The sequence below is a fragment of the Saccopteryx leptura genome, chromosome 8 (assembly GCF_036850995.1).
Source record: "Saccopteryx leptura isolate mSacLep1 chromosome 8, mSacLep1_pri_phased_curated, whole genome shotgun sequence".
Classification (NCBI taxonomy): Eukaryota; Metazoa; Chordata; class Mammalia; order Chiroptera; family Emballonuridae; genus Saccopteryx; species Saccopteryx leptura.
The window spans coordinates 8,970,826-8,993,818 of NC_089510.1; the positions used below are offsets into that span (position 1 = coordinate 8,970,826).

Consider the following 22,993-nt stretch of genomic DNA (forward strand, 5'->3'; position numbering starts at 1 on the left):
CTACGTCCTTGGACTCAGGTGACAAAATAGCTTGGTTGCTGAGCAACGGAGCTGTGGCCAAGCCCGGCAGAACATTGCCTGGTAGGGGCTTGCTGAATGGATCCCAGTCGGGGTGCATGCAGCAGTCTGTCTCTGCCTCCCTCCCTCCCACTTAATAAAAATAAATAAATTTGTTTGATCTCTACTTGCAAAATCAGGGATTAGGAGATTAAAAATAAAAGCAAATAGAAAAACTTAAACTGCCTGACCAGCCTGACTGGGCGGTGGCGCAGTGGATAGAACGTCAGACTGGGATGCAGAGGACCCAGGTTCGAGACCCTGAGGTCGCCAGCTTGAGCCCAAGGTCGCTGGCTCCAGCAAGGGGTTACTTGGTCTGTTGAAGGCCCGCGGTCAAGGCATGTATGGGAGAGCAATCAATGAACAATTAAGGTGTCGCAATGCTCAATGAAAAACTGATGATTGATGCTTCTCATCTCTCTCTGTTCCTGTCTGTCTGTCCCTGTCTATCCCTCTCTCTGACTCTCTCTCTGTCTCTGTAAAATAAAAATAAAAAGGAAAACTGACCTCTCCTAAAAACAAAACAAAACAAAACAAAACATGCCAACTGCCTGACCAGAGGTGGCACAGTGGATAGAACATCGACCTGGGATGACGAGACCCAGGTTTGAAACCCTGAGGCCGCCGGCTTGAGAGCAGGCTCATCTGGCTTGAACAAGGGGTCAGCAGCTTGAGTGCTGGATCATCAATGTGATCCTGAGGTCACTGGCTTGAGCCCAATCAAGGCTGCTGATTTGAGCAAGGGGTCACTGGCTCAGCTGCAGCCCCTCTCCGCCTCCCGCCCCAGTCAAGGCACATATGAGAAGTGACGCAACTATGAGCTGATGCTTCCTATCTCCCTTGCTAAAAAAAAGCTTAAACAGATGTAAAAGAAACAGATCCAACAGGAAGGGATAAGCAATTGCATAATTATAAATCCTAGATTAACATAATGAAGTGGCCTACAAAAAACTAAAAAGCTTGTCAGATTATACAATGAAGACAGACAATCATTTCCCTCATTGGATATGTATATATCAGCTATCAACTATATTGCACGACAGAAAGAGGGTGAGGGAAGTACAGGATCAAGGAGAGTCTAATGCTCTGTACCGTACACTACAGTAAATAACACTGTACCGTATAACTGACATTTGCTGAGAGAGTGGAACGGCAACGTTCTCACCCAAAACAAAAAAACTCGTCTACCAACTGATTCTCTGGTCATTGCTGTTATCTTCGTGTTAACTGTCTCTCAGACTCTGTTACACTGGGCACAGCCAAAGGGCCGAGCTCCATGAAGTTTCCTGAGTACTAGTCTCAGATCTGCGCTGCACTTGTAAGGGCAGTGAGGAAACAGCAGGGCTCACACACTGCAAATACACAGGAGTAAGTAAGAGAACATAGTGACTCATCTTAGAGCTGCATGAATGACTTCAGGTCATCAACGTCTGCATGTACACATGTCCCACTTGACAAATGAGCACACGGGGTGGTGAGAGTAGGGTTACAGTTGTGAGCGCGTGAAACAGTTTATTCTTTATTAATGACCGCATTATTTTCCATACAAACAACTGTAAACCTACTGTTGCCTCAGCCTGTGTATAAAACCCTCACTTGTGGAACAGAGACACTTGGAGGCCAAGCCTCTGTCACTTCTTTTTCTCTTTTTTTCTGGTCTCCACTGCATACAACAGGAGTTAGGATATACTATATAATTAGTGCTGAACACTTGCTTTACACATCACAAGTCTTTCATAGTGGGCTCTTCTATAGCACCTTGCTTTGGTTTCTACTCATGAGAACTTTAAAAAAAAAATGACAAGGTAATTAAAAATGATGCAAGTAGGAAGAATGAATTACAGATTTCTTCTGCACCCTGAGCTCCATGTAGCCACTGACAGACTTTCATTTAAGACAAAACAACAACAACAAGAACACACAGACAAAAACAAACAATCCACACAGCTACTATGGGGTCATGACCTTTTCTGGCTTTAGTACTACATGCCCACTGTACCTAATTTCATCCTTATTAATAAAATTTGATTCTTTAGTTGTATTAAATATTATGTGACTGTTTTGCTGAACACATAATGAAAGTGAAGGTTTTTTGGAAAGCCAAGAAATACTGCTTTAAGTATAATTTAGATATACATTTTTACTTATTAAAAAAGTAATTGTTTTCTTCAGGGAAAAAAATTCCAACTTTTTTTCTTTCTGACATGTAACACCCCTTCTTCTTTTGTGACATTATTGACAAGAACATCTTTATTTAGTAATTTCTTGACAGAATTTTGTTTGCCATTTACCCAAGTCCTGAAATTAGATACAAAAATGTCTCATTAGTGGTTACTTTGGCTAAAATGATTTGTTAGGATCCCATAATTACCATGTCACAGAGAAAGGTTAAGCTCCTGCCCTGGCTGGTTGGCTTAGCAGTAGAGCGTCGGCCTGGCATGCGGGGGACCCGGGTTCGATTCCCGGCCAGGGCACATAGGAGAAGCGCCCATTTGCTTGTCCAACCCCCCTCCTTCCTCTGTCTCTCTCTTCCCCTCCTGCAGCCAAGGCTCCATTGGAGCAAAGATGGCCCGGGCGCTGGGGATGGCTCCTAGGCCTCTGCCCCAGGTGCCTAGAGTGGCTCTGGTCGCGGCAGAGTGACGCCCCGGAGGGGCAGAGCATTGCCCTCTGGTGGGCAGAGCGTTGCCCCTGGTGGGCGTGCCGGGTGGATCCCGGTCGGGCGCATGTGGGAGTCTGTCTGACTGTCTCTCCCTGTTTCCAGCTTCAGAAAAATACACACACACACAAAAAGAAAGGTTAAGTTCCTACCTAGTTTTATCATTTCCAAACTATAATCATTCTACATTAATTTCTCTAGCTTCCTCCACTAACAAAACAGACTCCCCCCAAATCCCCCCAAAACTAGCTTTATGAGCCAGAGAATAAAACTATACACCATTTCAGAAGTTTTTCCTCTTGAGCTATCTTATGCAGATTTAAATAGCAAGATAGGGTGAGGTTACTCCTGTTTTTATCTTAGGGAAAAAAAATTTCAATATACACAGGACAAATCTAAAGAATACACTATACTCTCTTTTTTGATGTAAAAACATAAATAGGGCTTAATTTGTTAAATAAGCTTTTACATATATTTACTAAATAACTTACTACAACAAAGCCGTTTATACACAGAACACTTCAAGCAGGTACAGCCACTGCTACTTTTCAAGGAGGAGGAGGTTGCACTTTCGTTTGAGAGCGTCAGAAGTACAAGGAAGGCAAGGCAGTATTTTATCCTCTGAAATATCCTCCCGCCTGACCAGGCAGTAGCGCAATGGATAGAGCGTCGGACTGGGATGCAGAGGACCCAGGTTCGAGGCCCCGAGGTCGCCAGCTTGAGTGCAGGCTCATCTGGTTTGAGGTAAAGCCCACCAGCTTGAACCCAAGGTCGCTGGCTCCAGAAAGGGGTTATTCGGTCTGCTGAAGGCCTGCGGTCAAGGCACATGTGAGATGAGAAAGCAATCAATGAACAACTAAGGTGTTGCAACGCGCAATGAAAAACTAATGATTGATGCTTCTCATCTTTCTCCCTTCCTGTCTGTCTGTCCCTGTCTATCCCTCTCTCTGACTCATTGTCTCTGTAAAAAATAAATAAATAAATAAAAATAAAAAAAATAAGAAGGAATATCCTCCCTAAGTGTCTAGTAATTAAGTCACATTATACATATCCCGTTTACTTGGAACAGTCCCAGCTGGTGCCTATCATATCGTCACCTTTCTAACAAAGGACCACCACAGGTCGGCATGTACAAATCCTTCCTCCACGACCAGCCTGACCCAGCGGGCGTCTGAATTTTAGCCCATGATCTACAAAGACACTGTGACACTGCAGTCATTCTCAGACGTGCAAAATGTGACGTTTCAAATTAACTACTCTGTCAACGAATGGGAGCTGGTCCCACTTTCAGCAACAGGTTCTGAAGAGTTCCTGTTCTGATCAGGTCCTAAGGGACACACGAGCGTGCCTGCCCGAGAGAAAGACCGGCCCAGAGGACCCACGCACTGGAAAATCGTTTCCGGCCACAGCAGGAACACGTGACTCACCAGTTTGGAACTGGCGCCCGGTTTGTTTCTCAGAGCTGGGGGTCGGTAGGCTGTCGCAGCTTTCGGTTCCTCACTGGGTATGTCGCTCGGAACGGCCTGGTACGTTATTGTTTTAGCTGGAAAGACTCCATCTAGAAACGGCTGCCAGGAGACCTGCCACAGCTCCGCCTGTGCCGGCACCTCGTACTTGTGCAGGACAGCGCCGGTGTAGTGCCAGACCTTGAACCCGTTACTGACACGCAACCTGGGCGCGCACGTGGCGGTTAAAATGTGCTCGCCGTCTGGGCACCAAGCAAAATACGTAGCGTCAGAGGCCACGGGTTTCGAGATGAGTCTGTAGTTCTTCACATCCCACACTTCCATCTGTCCCCGCAGGTTCCCGAACCCGGCCAGCACCAGGATCTGTCCGTGGGGGCTGTAGTAGGCTGCGTTACGAGGACCGGTTCCGAAGTCAAACACGGGGTCACATTTCAAGTTGAAAACTGTCGCTTTGGCAGGCATGAAACCGTACACAGCACAGAACTCAGCAGAACTAGAATTCCAAGCTACATCGTAAATGGGGCCATTTTTTGCTAAAAAAAATAACATAAAAACTAGTATCAACAATAAAGAATTATATGAATATATTTATTAGCACAAATTGTAATCACAGAACACCCAAACATGTCAAACAGTAAAAGAAGAAAATCCAAAAATTTCATAGTATGTTACAATTAAATTTTTACATTATACACTATGAAAATGTATAATCACAAATTTACTTAAGAATCGCTAATCTTAACTTTTTTACATTTTGACAATGTGAGCTCATATTAGCATAGGTTATTACTACCAGTTATTAACAAAGTAGTTTTTACTGAACTAGGTAGCAGTATATGCACACATAGTAATAAAAACATATGCTGCAGTCCTGGTCGGGTAGCTCAGTGGGTTAGAGCATCATCCAGATACACCAAGGTTCTGGATTCAGTACTCAGTCAAGGCACACACAAGAATCAATCAATGAATGCACGGATAAGTGGAACAACAAACCAATGTTTCTCTTTCTCTCTCTTCCCAAAATCAATTTAAAAATAAAACAGCCCTGGACAGGTAGATAAGTTGGTTCAAGCATCATCCTGATATGATACACCAAGGTTGTGTGTTTGATCCCCAGTCAGGACACATATAAGAATCAACCAATAAATGCATAAATAAGTGGAACAATAAATTGATGTCTCTCTGTGTCCCTTCCTCTCTCTCTTTAAATCAATCAATAAAAAAACTAAAATAAAAAAAGGTCATTATCTAAAAATAAAATAAAACAAAAATAAAGACATGCCACAAAAACAAGTCCCTCTACACAAAGCAACCCTCTGGTATATTTCTTGCATATGCTTTTGAAATATTTTTGTTGAAATTAAACCTTTCTCTCCTAATCACAGGAAAAGCCCCCAAAGCTTCAAACCTTTGCTGTTTCATTCTAACCCTTTCTTAGAGATTTTTCCACGTATGCACATCACGGTCGGCCTCACTCTTCCTCAGCTGCCCTGTGTCCCAGGACAAACCTTGCTGCACATTCTCCACTGTGTGTGTTCACAAAACATCTGCACAGCGTAACTGCCGGTCAGAGGGCGGCAGTTGATGACACTCACTTGATGACATTCTGCCAGAACGTCCTTCCAGGACTTGCGCCGATCTACATCGATCATTTCTGACAGTACAGAACCCCTCACTCCAGTCACGCTGTGTGGGTCCAATCCTTACCTCCGCCAACCTACCGAGGTGAAAAACTCCATCTTGTTTTCCTTCCGATCTCTATGAACTAAGCACTTTTTAAATATATGTACTCATAATTTCTTTATCTGTGGACTATTTTTATTTTTTTGTATTTTTCTGAAGCTGGAAACGGGGAGGCAGTCAGACTCCCGCATGCGCCCGACCGGGATCCACCTGGCATGCCCACGGGGGGGGGGGGGGCATTGCTCTGTTGCAACCAGAGCCATTCTAGCGCCTGAGGCAGAGGCCACAGAGCCATCCTCAGCGCCCGGGCCAACTTTGCTCCAATGGAGCCTTGGCTGCAGGAGTGGAAGAGAGAGACAGAGAGGAAGGAGAGGGAGAGGGGTGGAGAAGTAGATGGGCGCTTCTCCTGTGTGCCCTGGCCGGGAATCGAACCCGGGACTCCTGCACACCAGGCCGACGCTCTACCACTGAGCCAACCGGCCAGGGCCCGTGGACTATTTTTTTTTACTGTCCCATGGCTCTTTCTCTTCAGTGATGGGTCTTTCATTGATTTACCAGCTATATTAACAAAAGTCATCTTTTCTCATACTATTTTTCTGTCAAAAAAAAATTTCCACTTTTTGTTTTGCTTAATTTATGAACTCTTTTCTTCCCCCAATGTAGAACTCTACACTTTTTATATATTCAAATTCATAATTTTTCCCTTATGACTTCTGCCTTGTTTGGAAAATCTTTTTCCACTTTGAGATTAGAAAAAAAAACCTTAAAAAAAAAAATTTAAAAAAAAAGAAAAAAAAAACCCTGAAATATTTGCCTCTCTAGTTCTGTAGTTTTAGGTGTAATTTGTTTTTTTGGCCCAAACTGGATTTTATTTTGCTGAAGAGGCAGCATTATTAGCTTTTTGTTCCAAACAGCCAGACAGGTGTCCCAGGCACATACTGAAAAGTTGGTGTTCTCCAGCCCCGACTCCCGCGCTGTCTCCAGGGCCCCGGCCCCGCGGCTCCAGAAGGGGGCGCTCTTCCTGGGTCCTGCTCTGCTCACTAAGTGCTCTACCCTCCAGCCAGAACCAAGCGTCTTAATTACAACTGCCTTACATCTTACTATCCAGGAGTACCAGACTCCCCTACCCTAGTCTTTTTTTTTTTTTTGCAGTTTTCAAAATATTCTCGCACATTTATCTTTCAGTATCAACTTTAAAATTAGCTCACCTAGCTTAAAAAATATGTATCTACTGGCTCTTTAATTTCATTTTTAGATCAATTTGGAGAGAAATGACATCTTGATAAAATTCTTATTAAAGGTCATAATTGGTGCCTCAGAAGTTTCTGAAGTTTCCTCCCCGAGACCTACACTGCGCTTCTTGTTACTTTGTTGCTCCACATGAAATCTTTGCTTTCACTGTGTTTTTTAAAGGACTGCTGTTCATACTGTGACTCCCCTAGGCTCAGAGAGGTTCTGTTCTGTCCTTTCAGAACTGTACACTTTATCTTTGGATCCGTTACACCGACTAGATCTTTCAGGATGTCAAGTAATAGTGGGAAGGGGGGGCGTCATCCTGGTTTTGTTTCTGACTTCAGTGGAATACACAGATTTTTCTTTTTTTACACGTTCAATTCAAAATGAAAAAATTAGGGGATTGCTAGACTTTTTAAACCTGTAATAGTACAATTAATTTAGCACATCCAAACAAAAGAGGAAGTGCTGTAACACTCTCCCGCTGTGAATTCAGTGCTGAACTCACCAGATCCACTTACTGCCCTGCTCAGGTTGGTCAGTCCCGGGAGGGCAACAGTGATGAAGGGCCTCCCCCCGGCAGGTTTCCCACTAACCGACCAGAGTGACCTCCAGGCAGGCACACTGCTTATCACGGGGCGGGGGGGGGGGGGGGGGGGGCCGCTTCTGTGGAGGACGAGCGCGGAGGGGACCGCCGCCGACATACTCACGGAGCTGCACGACCGCGCTCTCCCCATTGGTCGCCATGTAGTGCAGCGTCTGTTCCCCGTAGTAAGAGGCTCCTGTCTTGTCAACATCTGTACTGGCTATGACCAACACAGCGGTAGCTGTAACAGGAAAAACCTTCGCTAGATTTAAAACACAAATTAACCCAATGGCGATTACAACAATATATTCAACGATGTTAAGAGAGCCAGGTCCATTTTCATTAAACAAGCAGGTACTTTCTCCCCCCACACAGGAGTACAGGTTTAATTCAATGCTTGATAAACAAAATGCGGGATAAAATATGTCTTCATACCTTTTTTATTCCACAGCATTGTAACCTTATCCGCTTTAAAGAAACTTTTATTGGCTAAGGCTGCCTGTGGTCCATCAAAGTTGGGATACTGATACAATCTAACAAATGAAGGCGCGCCTTTGCTTCCTGGAACATAAACAGCCACCTGAGATACACAGACAGAACTCATTTTATTTTCTGAAGCACATAAACTGCGACGAACATCACTAAAAACTAAGAAGGAGGTTCATCTTACGATATTCCAAAGGAGCAAACAAAAACACAGTTATTACCTTGTATGGTGAGGGCCCCGGTGATAGCACAAAATCATTAATTTTTTGCAAATGCAGTTTATTTGCAATTGTATCTTTAAAAAAAAAAGGAAATGGTGTTAGATTGATGAGAAACGCTAAGTCATATGTTAAATTCTGAATGCATTATAAAAGGTTAACTACACACTGATACTGCTCACTCTAGTCTCGTGAGGCAGAGCGACATAGTGGAAAAAGCGTGAGGCAGGAGGAGCAAGACGACCTACCCTTGAATTCCTGCTCAGTCGCTTACTAGCTGTGCACGCTCGGGCAAGCGATGAGATTACACACCTAATTCCCAGTGACTGATTTTTCAAGAGCACAGTGCCAGGCACATAGTTGGTATTCAATAAATGTCAGTTCTCTTCTCTTTAATCACTAAAATGAAGTAGTTTTAGAGCCCATTAGATGGAAAAGATGACGTTCGCCTGCTAATACAGAGCGTGGATATAGATATTCTATAGTTAATTTTATGACAATGATGATCGCGAGAAGGGTAACAGTGGCTGGTACTGAGCACTAACTCTGTGCCAGGCAGTCAGAACCCAGGTTATAAACAGCACTGCCCCCTCGTTAATGGGATCAGAGCTATTACTTTTCCTTTGCTCAAATGAGGAGATCAACAGCTGTTCAAAAGTAGCCTTGCTTTGGCTCAGAAAGAGGAAGAAAGACAAGCCAGCAAGTGAACCCCAAATCAGTGGGGGCTGGAATGAGTCCCAAAAGCAGGAAAATGAAGGGTGCAGCCATCAAGATGACATGAATTGTGCTCATAATTAGCCTGCATGCCATCTTTAGTACATCTGAACAGTTATAAATTCCTACTCTACTTTCACACTCAATAGTGTACGGTCACTAATGGGACAGATACTCTAAGGACAAAAGCAACTGAAAAGCTTTAAATTATTTTCAGTTGTCCTGTTACTGGTACTACTGTTGGTACTGCTCTTCTAAGAATACTATGTTGCCGATGTGCAACAGAGCAAATGAATGATTATGTGAATGTGAAATTCTTGACCTGTCACCCCTGGTGTCCCGCAGAACCAGAATGCCTGGAGTTGGAAAAGAAAACAAAACAAAAAGACATAGATGTAAGATATAAAAGAGAGAAGAGAGAGAGAGAGAGAAAAAGGGCCTAGAAACAATGATTAAACACAGTAGCAATAAGAACACCTTACACCCAGATTGTGGTCTCTAAATAACATTTTCCACTAAAAGAAACCAGAGTCTCTTGGAGAACTGACTGATTCTAGGTGTTTTGCAGGAAGTGACATACAAGATAATCTTAGAACAGCCTGTCTTACCATACTGCAAAAAAGCTACTAAAGACTAATTGACCAATGATGAGATAATTTGAGCTGGTAAGAATGATAACTGCAATGCATTGAAACACATCCTAACTGTTTAAATCCATAGTTCATAAAAGTGGGAGGGAGGAAACGAAATCGGCTGCAATGGAGATTACTAGAGAAAGAACTCATTATATTAAAAGTGACAAAGGAAAAGAATATGTATCTTGCCTATCCCATATAAGTGGTACTAAGTAACCCACAGTAGATGAGAAATGTCTCTTTATAGAAGTAGTGCAGCTAATACATGAAAAGGGGGGAAGGTAATCAGAACAGCACCAATTTGTAACCTTCATGAAATAATGACTCTAGGTAGTGAACATTAATGTCAGCTAACCCTACGAAGTGAAAGGCAGTAAGACAGAATGTGCTTCTTGAGAAAAGAATTCATTTCTACCTTATGACATATTCTTACCCTCATCTCCCCCCAAAAAGAAGAACCTGGAGCTGACCAACTCCAGATCCAAATCAGTTACTTTCAGGGGGCAGGTGAACATGTTAAATTAGAGGATGGGATGCAATTCAAACAATAAGAAAATATACAGGACAACCTCATTTAAGTAATAAACCGGGGGGGGGGGGGGGGAGAGATGAAGAGGGAGCCTGTGGCTTTAAAGAAAGTTAAACGCAATAGAAATCGATTGCAGTGTGAGAAACCTTATGGTGTCTAATTTTGTATTTGAAATTCTATAAAATAAAACATTTGTATCACAGAATTTCAATAGGAAGTAAATTCAGAAAGAGATCTTTAAAAGTCTTAGCTTAATAGAAATTTAATAGTTATCATAAAAGAAAATCTTTGAGGTATAAAATTTCACTAGCATTTAGATTTATAAGTTATTCAAATGAATTAATATAACAGTAATTATTAATATATATTTTATGCTTACATATATAGTATATACATTAATCTACAGCAGGGGTAGTCAACCTTTTTATACCTACTGCCCACTTTTGTATCTCTGTTAGTAGTAAAATTTTCTAACCTCCCTTAGGTTCCATAGTAATGGTGATTTATAAAGTAGGGAAGTCACTTTACTTTATAAAATTTATTAAGCAGAGTTACAGCAAGTTAAAGCATATAATAATAATTACTTACCAAATACTTTATGTTGGATTTTCACTAAGTTTGGCTGAATAAGTCTTTATAAAACATCTTACTATAGTTAAATCTATCTTTTTATTTGTACTTTGGTTGCTTCGCTACCGCCCACCATGAAAGCTGGAACGCCCCCTAGTGGGTGGTAGGGACCAGGTTGACTATCACTGATCTATGGCAATGTATTAATAATATATTAACAGTATTTTGGAGAGCTCTATTATACCATATAAGGCAATAAAAACCATACACATTTAAGTAAAAAATAATGCCATTAATCTTTCCATACTGAAATTGTTATTTTCAAAGAAGTGAACTTCATTGTTGACATTTCGGGCACAAATAGCTTCATCCTCTGACCAGGATGGACACCTACATTGAAAACAAAGAATATAAAAAAGTTTTAGGCAGAACGTGACATTACATGTTAACAAAAAGTTTGTGATACTGCTTATTCTTTAAGGAAAAATAGTTACGATGTTAAGTCACTTACTTATATACTTTTTACTTATTTACTTTTAATATTTATAATACTTTTAGTACTTCTTTCTACTTATAATACTTTTAGTCAGCATATGTAACAGAAGAAAAATATTATTCCTTTTCAGTCAAATCCCAAACAAAAGGAAGATCAAATGTTTATTACATTTCTACAAAGTGCTTGACGATCTAGATTTTGGTCTGACAAGTTCTTTTCTAAACCAATACCAAAGAAACAAGTACTTTACAATGAAAGTATTTAAAACATATTGTAAATAGTAAGTACTTATAGTACTCACTTACCAACTTTGTATCTTTTTCTGGATGAAAGACTTCAAACAGGCCCCAGTTTTCACATCGTAAAGCTGTAGGTTGGGAATCCCAGCTGTGCCATCTTTAGAAGCTGCAATAAAAACAAAAATTTTTTATTGTAATTGTCTCCCAGCACTAGTAAAAAAGATTTTGTTCTTAGAGAAAAATTTAAATGAGTTATACAGATTAAATAAGAGATGCTTTAAATCAACCTTCCCATTATCTTCAATTGTGGAGACTCATCCATTCCTACAGCCATATCGGAGAAAAAGCCCAGCATTTCTGAAATAACTACTACTGATTTTAAGACTACAAAAGAGATTTCTTCTTCTTCTTTTTTTTTTTTTTTTTACTTATTCATTTTAGAAAGGAGAGAGAGAAGAAGAGAGAGAGAAACAGAGCGAGAGAAGGGGGGAGGAGCTGGAAGCATCAACTCCCATATGTGCCTTGACCAGGCAAGCCCAGGGTTTCGAACTGGCGACCTCAGCATTTCCAGGTCGACGCTTTATCCACTGCGCCACCACAGGTCAGGCGAGATTTCTTCTTTATTAAGCTTGACAAGGTTTGATGTTAAGTGGGTTAGAGTGTGTTACTACGAAAGCTTGTATCTGTAAGTCACACACACACGGTTACATAAAACCACTCCTGATTCTCAATTTTCCTTTGATTTACTTGGAAAAAGAGGATTCATTCGAGTCCATGCAGTTTGGAAGAATAAACCCAGAAGGTTTACAATCCAGCGAGGAACTATTATCATATATTTATTTAACAATACCCTCTAATTAGAACATGTTTTTCAAACCCCTATAGCAATTCACAGTATTTTATGACTCATCTGCCAAAGCCCAGCTACATTAAATGTTCACATACTATTTTATCTCTAAAGTGTTGGGTGGGTACCCCATTTCCCGTTCTTGATTATACCACACTCATTTCTTAGGTGATGAGTCTCCTGTACTTCCTCTTCCATGTATGATGATTAGTTAAAATGCTTTTTTAAAAGTTTATTTTAAAGGTTATTATTTTGAATTTTTGAGAACTTCTCTATCCAGTGGTTATTTACTTTACAAGTTTTCCCTTGGCTTTTTCTTTCCCTCTGTCTCACAAGAGATCTTTCCATTAACTTACTATACCCTGAAATTATTTAAAAGTTCATTATATTTGGGGCACATAAGAGTCATTGTTGATTAAAAATATTCACACACCATTTACTATCATAAAGATTAATTATTTTATATTATTGGGTTATAAACTCTCTTCTTTCCCTATCGAATTGAATTTATCCTGTTAGAATATTTTGATAATTGCAAAATACTTACTAGTGTAAGGCTGCCATGTTGCCAGGACAGTGTTTTTTGGTGAGAATTCAAGGCAAACTGCCTTTGGGAGGTCGAAGGAGTGCAGTAGTTCCTTGTGAGCGACATTGATAATATTGACTCTGGTTTCAAAAGAAATTACTTCAGCAACAACATACTGTTTCACAATAGCCAGCACTATCAAAAACATTCATTCCTCTTCTCTTTTTTTTTTTTTTTTGTATTTTTCTGAAGTGAGAAGTGGGGAGGCAGAGAGACAGACTCCCCCATGGGCCCAACTGAGATCCACCCGCATGCCCACCAGGGGGCAATGCTCTGCCCATCTGGTCTGTTGCTCCGTTACAACCAGAGCCATTCTAGCGCCTGAGGCAGAGGCCATGGAGCCATTCTCAGCGCCGGGACCAACTTTGCTCCAATGGAGCCTTGGCTGCAGGAGGGGAAGAGAGAGACAGAGAGGAGAGGGGGTAGGGTGGAGAAGCAGATGGGCGCTTCTCCTGTGTGCCCTGATCAGGAATCAAACCCGGGACTTCCACACGCCGGACTGACGTTCTACATTCCTCTTTTCAAATACAGTTCACTTTTTTAAGTGTTCATTTTTCATAAATCAATTTTCAGTTAGTTCTAGAAAATATCCGATAGACTCCTGAAATGAAAAATATAGGCCCTAGCAGGTTGGCTCAGGGGTAGAGTGCTGGCCCAGCATGTGTAAGTCCTGGGTTTGATTCCTGATCAGGGCACACAGGAGAAATGACCATCTGCTTCTCCACCTCTCCTTCCCTTCCTGCAGCCATAGCTCCACTGGTTCGAGCAATGACCCTGGGTGCTAAGGATGGCTCCATGGCCTTGCTTCAGGCCCTAAAATAGCTTGGTTGCCAAGCAATGGATCTGCGGCCCCAGATGGGCAGAGCATCACCCGGTAGTGGGCTTGCTGGATGGATCATGGTCAGGGCACATGAGGGAGCCTGTCTCTCTGCTTCCTTGCCTTTATATTTTACCAAAAGACCCCTATATCATCAGGCTGTTGGGAAATAATATGGAATTAGAAGACACATTTGATGATTCCAGCTTCAGCTGAAAAGGAAACAAGAGGCATTTAAGTGAACAGAGCTAACCTACCTACAGACAAGCTAAGGTATATCAAACCAAAGAGAAAACAGAGGAGCTAAAACAAAAGTATATTTATTTTATTATTTTTTTCTTCTTAGCTTAACCAACAGGCATTTATTTCTCAAGTTCTTGAGGCTAAGAAGTCCACGGTCATGGTGCTGGCAGATTTGGTTCCTGGTAAAAGCCTTCCTTCTGTCTTATAGAAAGCTGCCTCTGAGTTCTCACATCACAGAGACAAAGGGCATTTTACATTCTGAGTAAATGGAAGCTGTAGCAAGCAGCCAAGGAAATCAGCAAAGAGACGTCTGATAGTATTAACATCTCGGAAGCAGTCTCCATTTGACAGACTGGAGGATTACTATGGTACGATGCAGTAGAGATGACAATAATTATGTAATAAATATGTAATAAAAAGCAGTTTCCATCTTTTTGGAGGCTTTCTATGTACCACGTTCTGGTCTCACCACTTTATGTACATTTTCTCATCTTATTCTCACAACAGTTTTATAAGGATTACCACTTCCACTTCACAAATGGTGAAAATGAAGCTTAGAAAAAGTCAATGATTTGCCCAAGATCATACTACTGAGAAAAGACAGCCGACATTTAACACCAGCGGGGTGACTTGCTATCATGTACTCTTTGGGGTTAAAAAAATAGATAATCGCCCGACCTGTGGTGGCGCAGTGGGTCAAGTGTCAACCTAGAAACGCTGAGGTCGCCAGTTCGAAACCCTGGAACTGCCTGGTCAAGGCACAAATGGGAGTTGTTTTCTGCTCCTCCCCCTTCTCTCTCTCTCTCTCTCCTCTCTAAAATAAATAAATAAATAATATTTTTAAAAAAATAGATAATCCATCTTAGTCCAGAAATCGCTTAAAGTTACTTTATTCTACTCAATTTTGAGGACAGTGGGTTTAGGATAAGCAGGAATTGGTAAGAATGCAAGATTACTGCATATTGTTTTAACACACAGACACACAGCATTTTTTACAACTTACTGTAAATTATATATTTCTCAATTATTCAAAGCTCTCTTTTCTGTAGTTCATAACTTTTAAATAGCTATTCTTTGTTAAATGAAGGGTGTTTATTTAAAAAAAAATTTAAGTGAGAGGAGGGGAGATCGTGTGACAGACTTTTGCATGAGCTCAACCAGGATCCATCCGGCAACCCCACTCTGGGGCCCATGCTTGAATCAACCCAGCTATTTTTAGTGCCTGAGGCTGACACTCTGACCAAGGAGCTATTTTCAGTGCCCGGAACTGATGCTTGAAGGAATTGAGCTTGAGCCACTTGTTATGGGAGGGGAAGAGGGAGAGAAGCAGGTGGTCGCTTCTCTTGTGCGCCCTGACCCGGAATTGAACCTGGGATGTCCATATGCCAACACTCTGTGACCAGGAATCGAACCCAGGGTGTCCATACGGCAACGCTCTATCCACTGAGCCACCAGCCAGGGCTATTTTAAATTTTAAAATATCACATATTTAAAGAAAAATCAGTTATAGTTTTTGAATTAGTTAACCATGAACTCAGCAAAGACCACAGTAACTACATCTGTTCTTCTTGTCCCAGGAACACTATCTTTGTGACCACAGCACTTTAAAGAAATAAATGCTAGATCCAGGTACAGAAAATATCTACTAAAAAGACAGACATAACATAAGGGAACACAGTACAAGAATTCGGAGTCGAATCCAATAGAAAGCCAAATGGAGACATGAAGTAATAAAATAATTACAACATTTGCCAAGGTAAACAGATTTATTCAACAAAGTCCAAGAACAAGGCTACCATAAAAGATAACAGACAATGAAAAGAAGCATGATAGGTCCCAATAGATCCGTGATGGCGAACCTTTTTATAAAAACCGTCCACTGGCCAGGGCCAGTTAGCTCAGTGGTAGAGCGTCGGCCTGGCGTGCAGGAGTCCCGGGTTCGATTCCCAGCCAGGGCACACAGGAGAAGAGCCCATCTGCTTCTCTACCCCTCCTCCTCTCCTTCCTCTCTGTCTCTCTCTTCCCCTCTTGCAGCCAACTGAAGCAAAGTTGGCCCCGACACTGAGGATGGCTTCATGGCCTGTGCCTCAGGCACTAGAATGGCTCTGGATGCAACAGAGCAACGCCCCAGATGGGCAGAGCATCACCCCCTGGTGGGAGTGCCAGGTGGATCCAGGTCGGGTGCATGCGAGAGTCTGTCTGACTGCCTCCCCGTTTCCAACTTCAGAAAAATACAAAAAAAAAAAAACCCCAAAAAAATCCCGCCCACTTTTGCAGTGCTGGTCAACCTGGTCCCTCTGGCCCACTAGTGGGTGGTCCAGCTTTCATGGTGGGCAATCGCTGAGCTGTTTGGTTGCTCCGCTACAGCCCACCATGAAAGTTGGAAAGCCCACTAGTGGGCTGGAGGAACCAGGTTGACCAGCACTGCAAAAGTGGGCGGTTTTTAGAAAAAGGTTCGCCATCACGGCATTAGATAGTACATTTCTATTAACCTGTCACTCAAATATTATAAACTGAAATGTGAATTAAAAAAAAAAAAGCCAAATACCCAAAATCAGCTCACCAAAATAAAATAAATAGTAATAAAAGAAGAAAATTTGGGAATACAGCCTTTCATTGAGGCTGAGATTGAAACTGTCAACACTGGAGATAAGAGTCAACATGATCTCACACTTAAGAATTTGAGAGTAGTAGTTCATTGGTTGGATTTAATATTTTAAAAAGTATAAAAACTGAGCAATATTTTAAATTATAAAAGCTAATTCTGCCCTTGCCAGGTAGCTCCATTGGTTAGAGCATCATCCCAAAATGCCAAGGTTGTGGGTTCTATCCCCTTTAGAGCATGTACAAGAATCAACCAGTGAATGCATAAGTGGAATAAGAAATCAATGTCTTTCTTTCTTTCTTTCTGTCTCTCCCTTCCTCTTTCTAAAATCAATAATAAAATTAAAAAATAAATGAACATTATCATTTAAAAAAACTAATTCTAAAAAAAACCTAATTCTGCCAGCTTATAGTTGAATTTTTTAGTATTAATTTTCAAAAATGTGTTTAGTCCAATCTGACCTGATATTTGAAAGACCAGACTACATTACCACTTGTAAAAATAATTTAAAATGTACTTTCGAAACTAATGTATTTTCCCCTTTAAAGAAACCTAAGATACCTGGTTAAAAACAAACGAACAAAAAACAACTTTATGCCACACAACAAATACATGGACATTTTCCTGGTTGTGTGAACTGAAATGTTATCCTGTCTATGGAAAAAATTAAAAGAACTGGTTTTCTTAGTAAAATTATGAGCATTTAATCAAAAATTTTTTTGTAACGCTAATTTAAAAATATTACTGTTTTATGGAATAAGACTATATTAAACATATTTGAGTAACTTACAAAACATATACTTTCATATAAAAACACTAATAGCAATAACTGCAATGTTATTTAACAGCAAAGATAAAAAGAATCTAAATCTAAGGTTAACAAGCAAAAAATTATTCTCTGAGTTAGTGCAGAACTTAAGAAATCCTAACCAATAACCTGGAACGCTGTTTAAAACAACCTCTCAGGTTATTAGCATTCAATTAACTGCCCTTTTTCAGGTTGCTTCTTAATTAGAAGTAACTGGATAACTCAAATGAATCCTGGCACAGAAACAGAACCCAACAACTTTGAAGGTATTCCATGGAAGTTTTGTCGGAGATAACGCTTAACCTCATCATGTCATTGAAAGTGGACTTTATTAATGACACCCAAATACGCATTACTCAAATAATGCCAGTGATGCTTTACATGCATGACACACATCCCCATATACAAACCAGCACTAACTTTTCTCCGTTGCCCCAGGCAAACAAGGTCCCATCCTTACTAAATGTGTAGGCTTTGCAGTTTTTCCCAGATTCCCTGAAAAGGACAATAAAAAAAAGTTCAAATTAATAAGCATTAATGCTTTTCAAAAAGAAAAACATTAAAAATTCACAATCTTACCATTAATAATTTAATGGCTGAGAAGTTACGTAAATTTTAGAAAATAATTCCAAAATGCTTTTGTCTAACAAAATACTTTATTTCTTAAAATGCGGTGCCAACGACCACTGTAAAATAATTTGGAAACTGAGTTTATACCAACAGGTCAATATTAGGAAAGAAAAATAGCCCTTTTGGGTGAATATCTTTGTACGACAATCCTAAAAATGTAAGCGGAGGTTGCCAGCTGTCAGCCCTGAAACTGAGAAGGCCAAAGGACTTCCAAAGGGAGGCTGTGAAGAAGGCCCAAGACCACTCGCAGTGGCGAACAGAATATCCTCAAGTGACCAACTGCCCCTGGATTTGAAGGACAAATACCTTCCATCAATTTCTCATGTGTAGAGACAGGAACTAAAACATTACATTAAATGCAGGTCTTTACATTAAATGCAGATGCAGGATTCTGTACAAAAACAGACCTGTGGAAAACAGACTTCTTGGCAATATGTTATCAAATGATCAAAATTCTAAGTACTGTATCTTTCAATTGGAGATGGTGACTATGATTACATTTCCCAGGGACAGCAAAGACCCAATGGAAACGTGTCTGTGTATACAGGGACATGTCCACATGTAGTCAAAGCATTAGAACTTCATGGCTAATAAATATTGGAATTACTAAATAACAGTGCACTGAGCACTAACAAATACTTTCCTTTTGAATTGGTTTCTGTCTGTGCACTAATTCATCTGAAGATGACATCTGTGTTTCTGCAATCACACAATAATAGCAGCTTATACTCAGTGGTTACCAAAACATTATTTTTTCTCCCTTATACTAAACAGCTATGACCAAGATGTTCTCTCTCCTATATTGTGTAACTCATTCCTGCCTCTGGAGGTGGGACTTCACAACTATCACATTCAATTCATTCAGGTTTGGGCCTACGTTCCAGCCTGCTGAGATCTAATGACACCTTGACTTTTCTTAGTTATTCCTAGCTTTCTCATAAAACATCATCTTAAACTATCATCTAAATTAAGTGCTAAGAACACTAAATGAGCTCTGAACAAGGTCCTGCGGCTCACCAACAGTCCTTCCTTCAAACGAAAATCAACTCATGAATCAGCTGATTTCACAGCTCTGCACCAACGACAACTGTCTTTATCATCACCGAACCAAAAGACTGCATCACTTCTCAGACCTTTGCCAAAAGCACGCTCTTGGGTCTACTCTGATGTGTCTAGAAATCCTACTCAGAAAGGAAATGAGATAAGCTTAAAACCATTTGTTCTTAGCAAGCTCACTTTGATTCTAATAATCTCCCCCTTACATCCTGATTATAAGATGTCCTTTTAATAACTTATTCCAGGATTGTGTTTAAGGTTGAAAGCAACTGTAGTAATCCAGAACTGAATTCCTTTCTCAATCCTAGCAATTAGGAAATTTTGTCTCTTTTAAATGAAAAACTTCAAATATACAAAAAAACAAAGAAAGAGTACAATAACCCACCCGTGTACCTATTACCGAGCTTAAATAATTATTAACTCACGGCCCGTTTTGTTTAATTTACTCCCTACTTTTATATTTAATGACAGAATATTTTCAAGCAAAACCAGATCTCACATCACTTTTTGCTGTATTTCACTACACATCACTAACTGATGAGGGCATTTTTATTTATTTATTTTTTACAGAGACAGAGAGAGAATCAGAGAGAGGGATAGATAGGGACAGACAGGAACAGAGAGAGATGAGAAGCATCAATCATTAGTTTTTCGTTGCAACACTTTAGTAGTTCATTGATTGCTTTCTCATATGTGCCTTGACCGTGGGCCTTCAGCAGACTGAGTAACCCCTTGCTCAAGACAGCGACCTTGGGTCCAAGCTGGTGAGCTTTGCTCAAACCAGATGACCCTGCGTTCAAGCTGGCGACCTTGGGGTCTCGAACCTGGGTCCTCCACATCCCAGTCCGACGCTCTATCCACTGCGCCACTGCCTGGTCAGGCGAGGCATTTTAAAAAACATAATCACCACCATGCCACTTCATCTTACATAATTAACAGCAATTCCTTACTATCATTTAATACCCAGTACTTGAGTATCTCAGTTTTTTAAAAGCTCCTCAGGTCATTCTAATATGCAACCAAATTTGAGAGCCATTTATCCGAAAGCTTGACTAGAGCCAGTTTTGTTTTTTTTTTTGTTTTTTAGAGAGGGACAGAAAGAGAGAGACAGAGAGAGACAGAGGGACAGACAGGAAGGGAGAGAGATGAGAAGCATCAACTCATAGTTGCAGCACCTTAGTTTTTCAGTGATTGCTTTCTCATATGTGCCTTGATTGGGGGACTACAGCAGACCGAGTGACCCCTTGCTCGAGCCAGCAACTGTGGGCTTCAAGCCAGCGACCTTTGGGCTCAAACCAGCGTCCATGGGGACATGGCTACAATCCCACGCTCAAGCTAGCGACCCCATGCTCAAACTGGTGAGCCTGTGCTTGGGGTTTCGAACCCGGGTCCTCTGCATCCCAGGTCAATGCTCTATCCACTGCACCACCACCTGGTCAGGCCAGTTTTCTTTATTTAAAATTTTTACCTTCGAAGAAGGTAAGTACCATGTAGCTCCTACTGCCAGCCCCCGAAGGCAGGCGACGCCTCCTGGTTCTCCTCTCCGATGCTGAGACTGCACTCACTCACTCAGAGCCTCCTCAGAGTCACCTGACTGTGCCCGCTCCGGGTGGCAGCGTTTCCGTGAGGAGACCCTGCGGCCACATCTCACACCGCCAAGCGCTTGTCTCAGCCTCGCCAGGAGGGAGGCCCGGATTTCAGCACGGCTTCCATTCTGCCAACTGCAGTAACAGGAAGAGGAGCTCGGGCTCGCAGAGCCAACCCCACCAGACCAAGGGAAGCTGCGGCCGCAGATAATCCCCTACCCTTCCTCTGCACACAACCAACTGGGGGCGAAGAGGCTCCGCACAGCTCTCTGGACACACTCCGCGTGACTAAGCGCCCTGGTGTACTGTGGGAGTCTGCGGGCAGCTCAGCACATGCCGCGTTATATCTGCTTTCATTTCTTTACTCATTTTCTTTCCTCCCATTCTTGATGCCTCGGATTGTGGACTGCAACGGAGTGCAGCACAAAAGCTTTGGCATGGACCCCTGTTTTCTTTCTTCTTCCTTTTTTTCCCTTCTTTTCCCAGTGAGAAGAGTGGAGATAGAAAGACAGACTCCCACATGCACTCTGACCAGGATCCACCAGCAACCCCCGTCTGGGGCCGATGCTCTGCTCATCTGGGGCCATGCTTGCAACTGAGATATTTTTAGCACCTGAGCCGGAGGCTCCATGGAGCCATCCTCAGTGCCAATTGAAACATGGTTGTGAGAGAGGGAGGGAGAGGGAGGAAGAGGAAGGGAAGGAAAAAGAGGGAGAGAGATGGAGAGAGAGGGAGAGGTGGAGAAGCAGATGGTCACCGCTCCTGTGTGCCCCAACCGGGATTCAAACTCGGGACATCCACATGCCAGGCCTATGCTCTACCACTGAGCCAACCAGCCAGGGCCAATCCTTGTTTTCTATAGTGCTTTTCACACGTTAATGTGCACACAGATCAGCCACAGGTCTGGTTAGAGTAGAGATTCTGACTCAGGGAGCTGGGCAGGAGCTGAGACGCCCCATCCTGCGCGGGTTCAAGGTGATACCCACAGGGCTTGTCTTGGGCCCGTACGGCCTGTATCAAGATTCTAGAGAACTGAGTCTGATGAAAACTGATCAACACATTCAGGTGATGTCAGGCTGATTATGCAATTCCTCACCAACAGTTCATCCCCCACTTTCGACATCTTTTAATGATCATTTGTCTAGATCGGTGCTTCTCATAGTGGGGTCCCCAGACCTGCAGCATTAGCATTACCTGGGAACTTGTTAAAAATTCCACTCCCTGGTCCCCACCTCACATTTAATAAACCAGAGAATCTGAGCAGAGAAGAGCAATCTGTGCTTTAACAGCTCTCCAGGCAATCTGATGCCCGCTGGAGTCTGAGAAGCACTGGCGCAGGGACTCTTTAGAACGGCACTGCGGCTGGGAACCACTGGCGCAGGGACTCTTTAGAACAGCACTGCGGCTGGGAACCACTGGCGCAGGGACTCTTTAGAACAGCACTGCGGCTGGGAACCACTGGCGCAGGGACTCCTTAGAACTGCACTGCGGCTGGGAACCACTGGCGCAGGGACTCTTTAGAACAGCACTGCGGCAGGGAACCACTGGCGCAGGGACTCTAGAACGGCACTGCGGCTGGGAACCACTGGCGCAGGGACTCTTTAGAACGGCACTGCGGCAGGGAACCACTGGCGCAGGGACTCTAGAACGGCACTGCGGCTGGGAACCACTGGCGCAGGGACTCTTTAGAACAGCACTGCGGCAGGGAACCACTGGCGCAGGGACTCTAGAACGGCACTGCGGGTGGGAACCACTGGCGCAGGGACTCTTTAGAACGGCACTGCGGCTGGGAACCACTGGCGCAGGGACTCTTTAGAACGGCACTGCGGCTGGGAACCACTGGCGCAAGGACTCTTTAGAACAGCACTGCGGCTGGGAACCACTGGCGCAGGGACTCTAGAACGGCACTGCGGGTGGGAACCACTGGCGCAGGGACTCTAGAACGGCACTGCGGCTGGGAACCACTGGCGCAGGGACTCTAGAACGGCACTGCGGGTGGGAACCACTGGCACAGGGACTCTTTAGAACGGCACTGCGGCTGGGAACCACTGGCGCAGGGACTCTAGAACGGCGCTGCGGCTGGGAACCACTGGTGCAGAGACTCTTTAGAACGGCACTGCCCCGCGATTTCCTCAGAATACAAAACACTGATTATCTAGCCCATCATTCCTTCTGCATTAACTGGAATTCTTCCAGAAGGAAGTTCTTCTTATCACCAATTTGGTTACTCTGAAGAAGTTTATACAG

General features: G+C 42.5%; 1 protein-coding gene across 9 annotated transcripts in view; it reads right to left on the reverse strand.

Annotated features, from left to right (window-relative positions):
- Positions 1 to 22,993, reverse strand: part of EIF2A (eukaryotic translation initiation factor 2A) — a 50,111-nt gene that overhangs the window by 9,662 nt on the left and 17,456 nt on the right. For 5 of the 9 annotated variants that reach the window (XM_066347845.1, XM_066347848.1, XM_066347849.1 and 2 more), the window contains exons 3-10: positions 17,895 to 17,969; positions 12,963 to 13,081; positions 11,635 to 11,734; positions 11,141 to 11,223; positions 8,389 to 8,462; positions 8,117 to 8,261; positions 7,806 to 7,922; positions 4,141 to 4,712 (exon numbers count right to left, since the gene is read on the reverse strand). In XM_066347845.1, coding sequence (XP_066203942.1) covers positions 4,141 to 4,712; positions 7,806 to 7,922; positions 8,117 to 8,261; positions 8,389 to 8,462; positions 11,141 to 11,223; positions 11,635 to 11,734; positions 12,963 to 13,081; positions 17,895 to 17,969 — 1,285 coding nt within the window. The remainder of the gene's footprint in view (positions 1 to 4,140; positions 4,713 to 7,805; positions 7,923 to 8,116; positions 8,262 to 8,388; positions 8,463 to 11,140; positions 11,224 to 11,634; positions 11,735 to 12,962; positions 13,082 to 17,894; positions 17,970 to 22,993) is intronic. The other 4 variants (XM_066347850.1, XM_066347852.1, XM_066347853.1 and 1 more) reach the window with 1 other exon arrangement.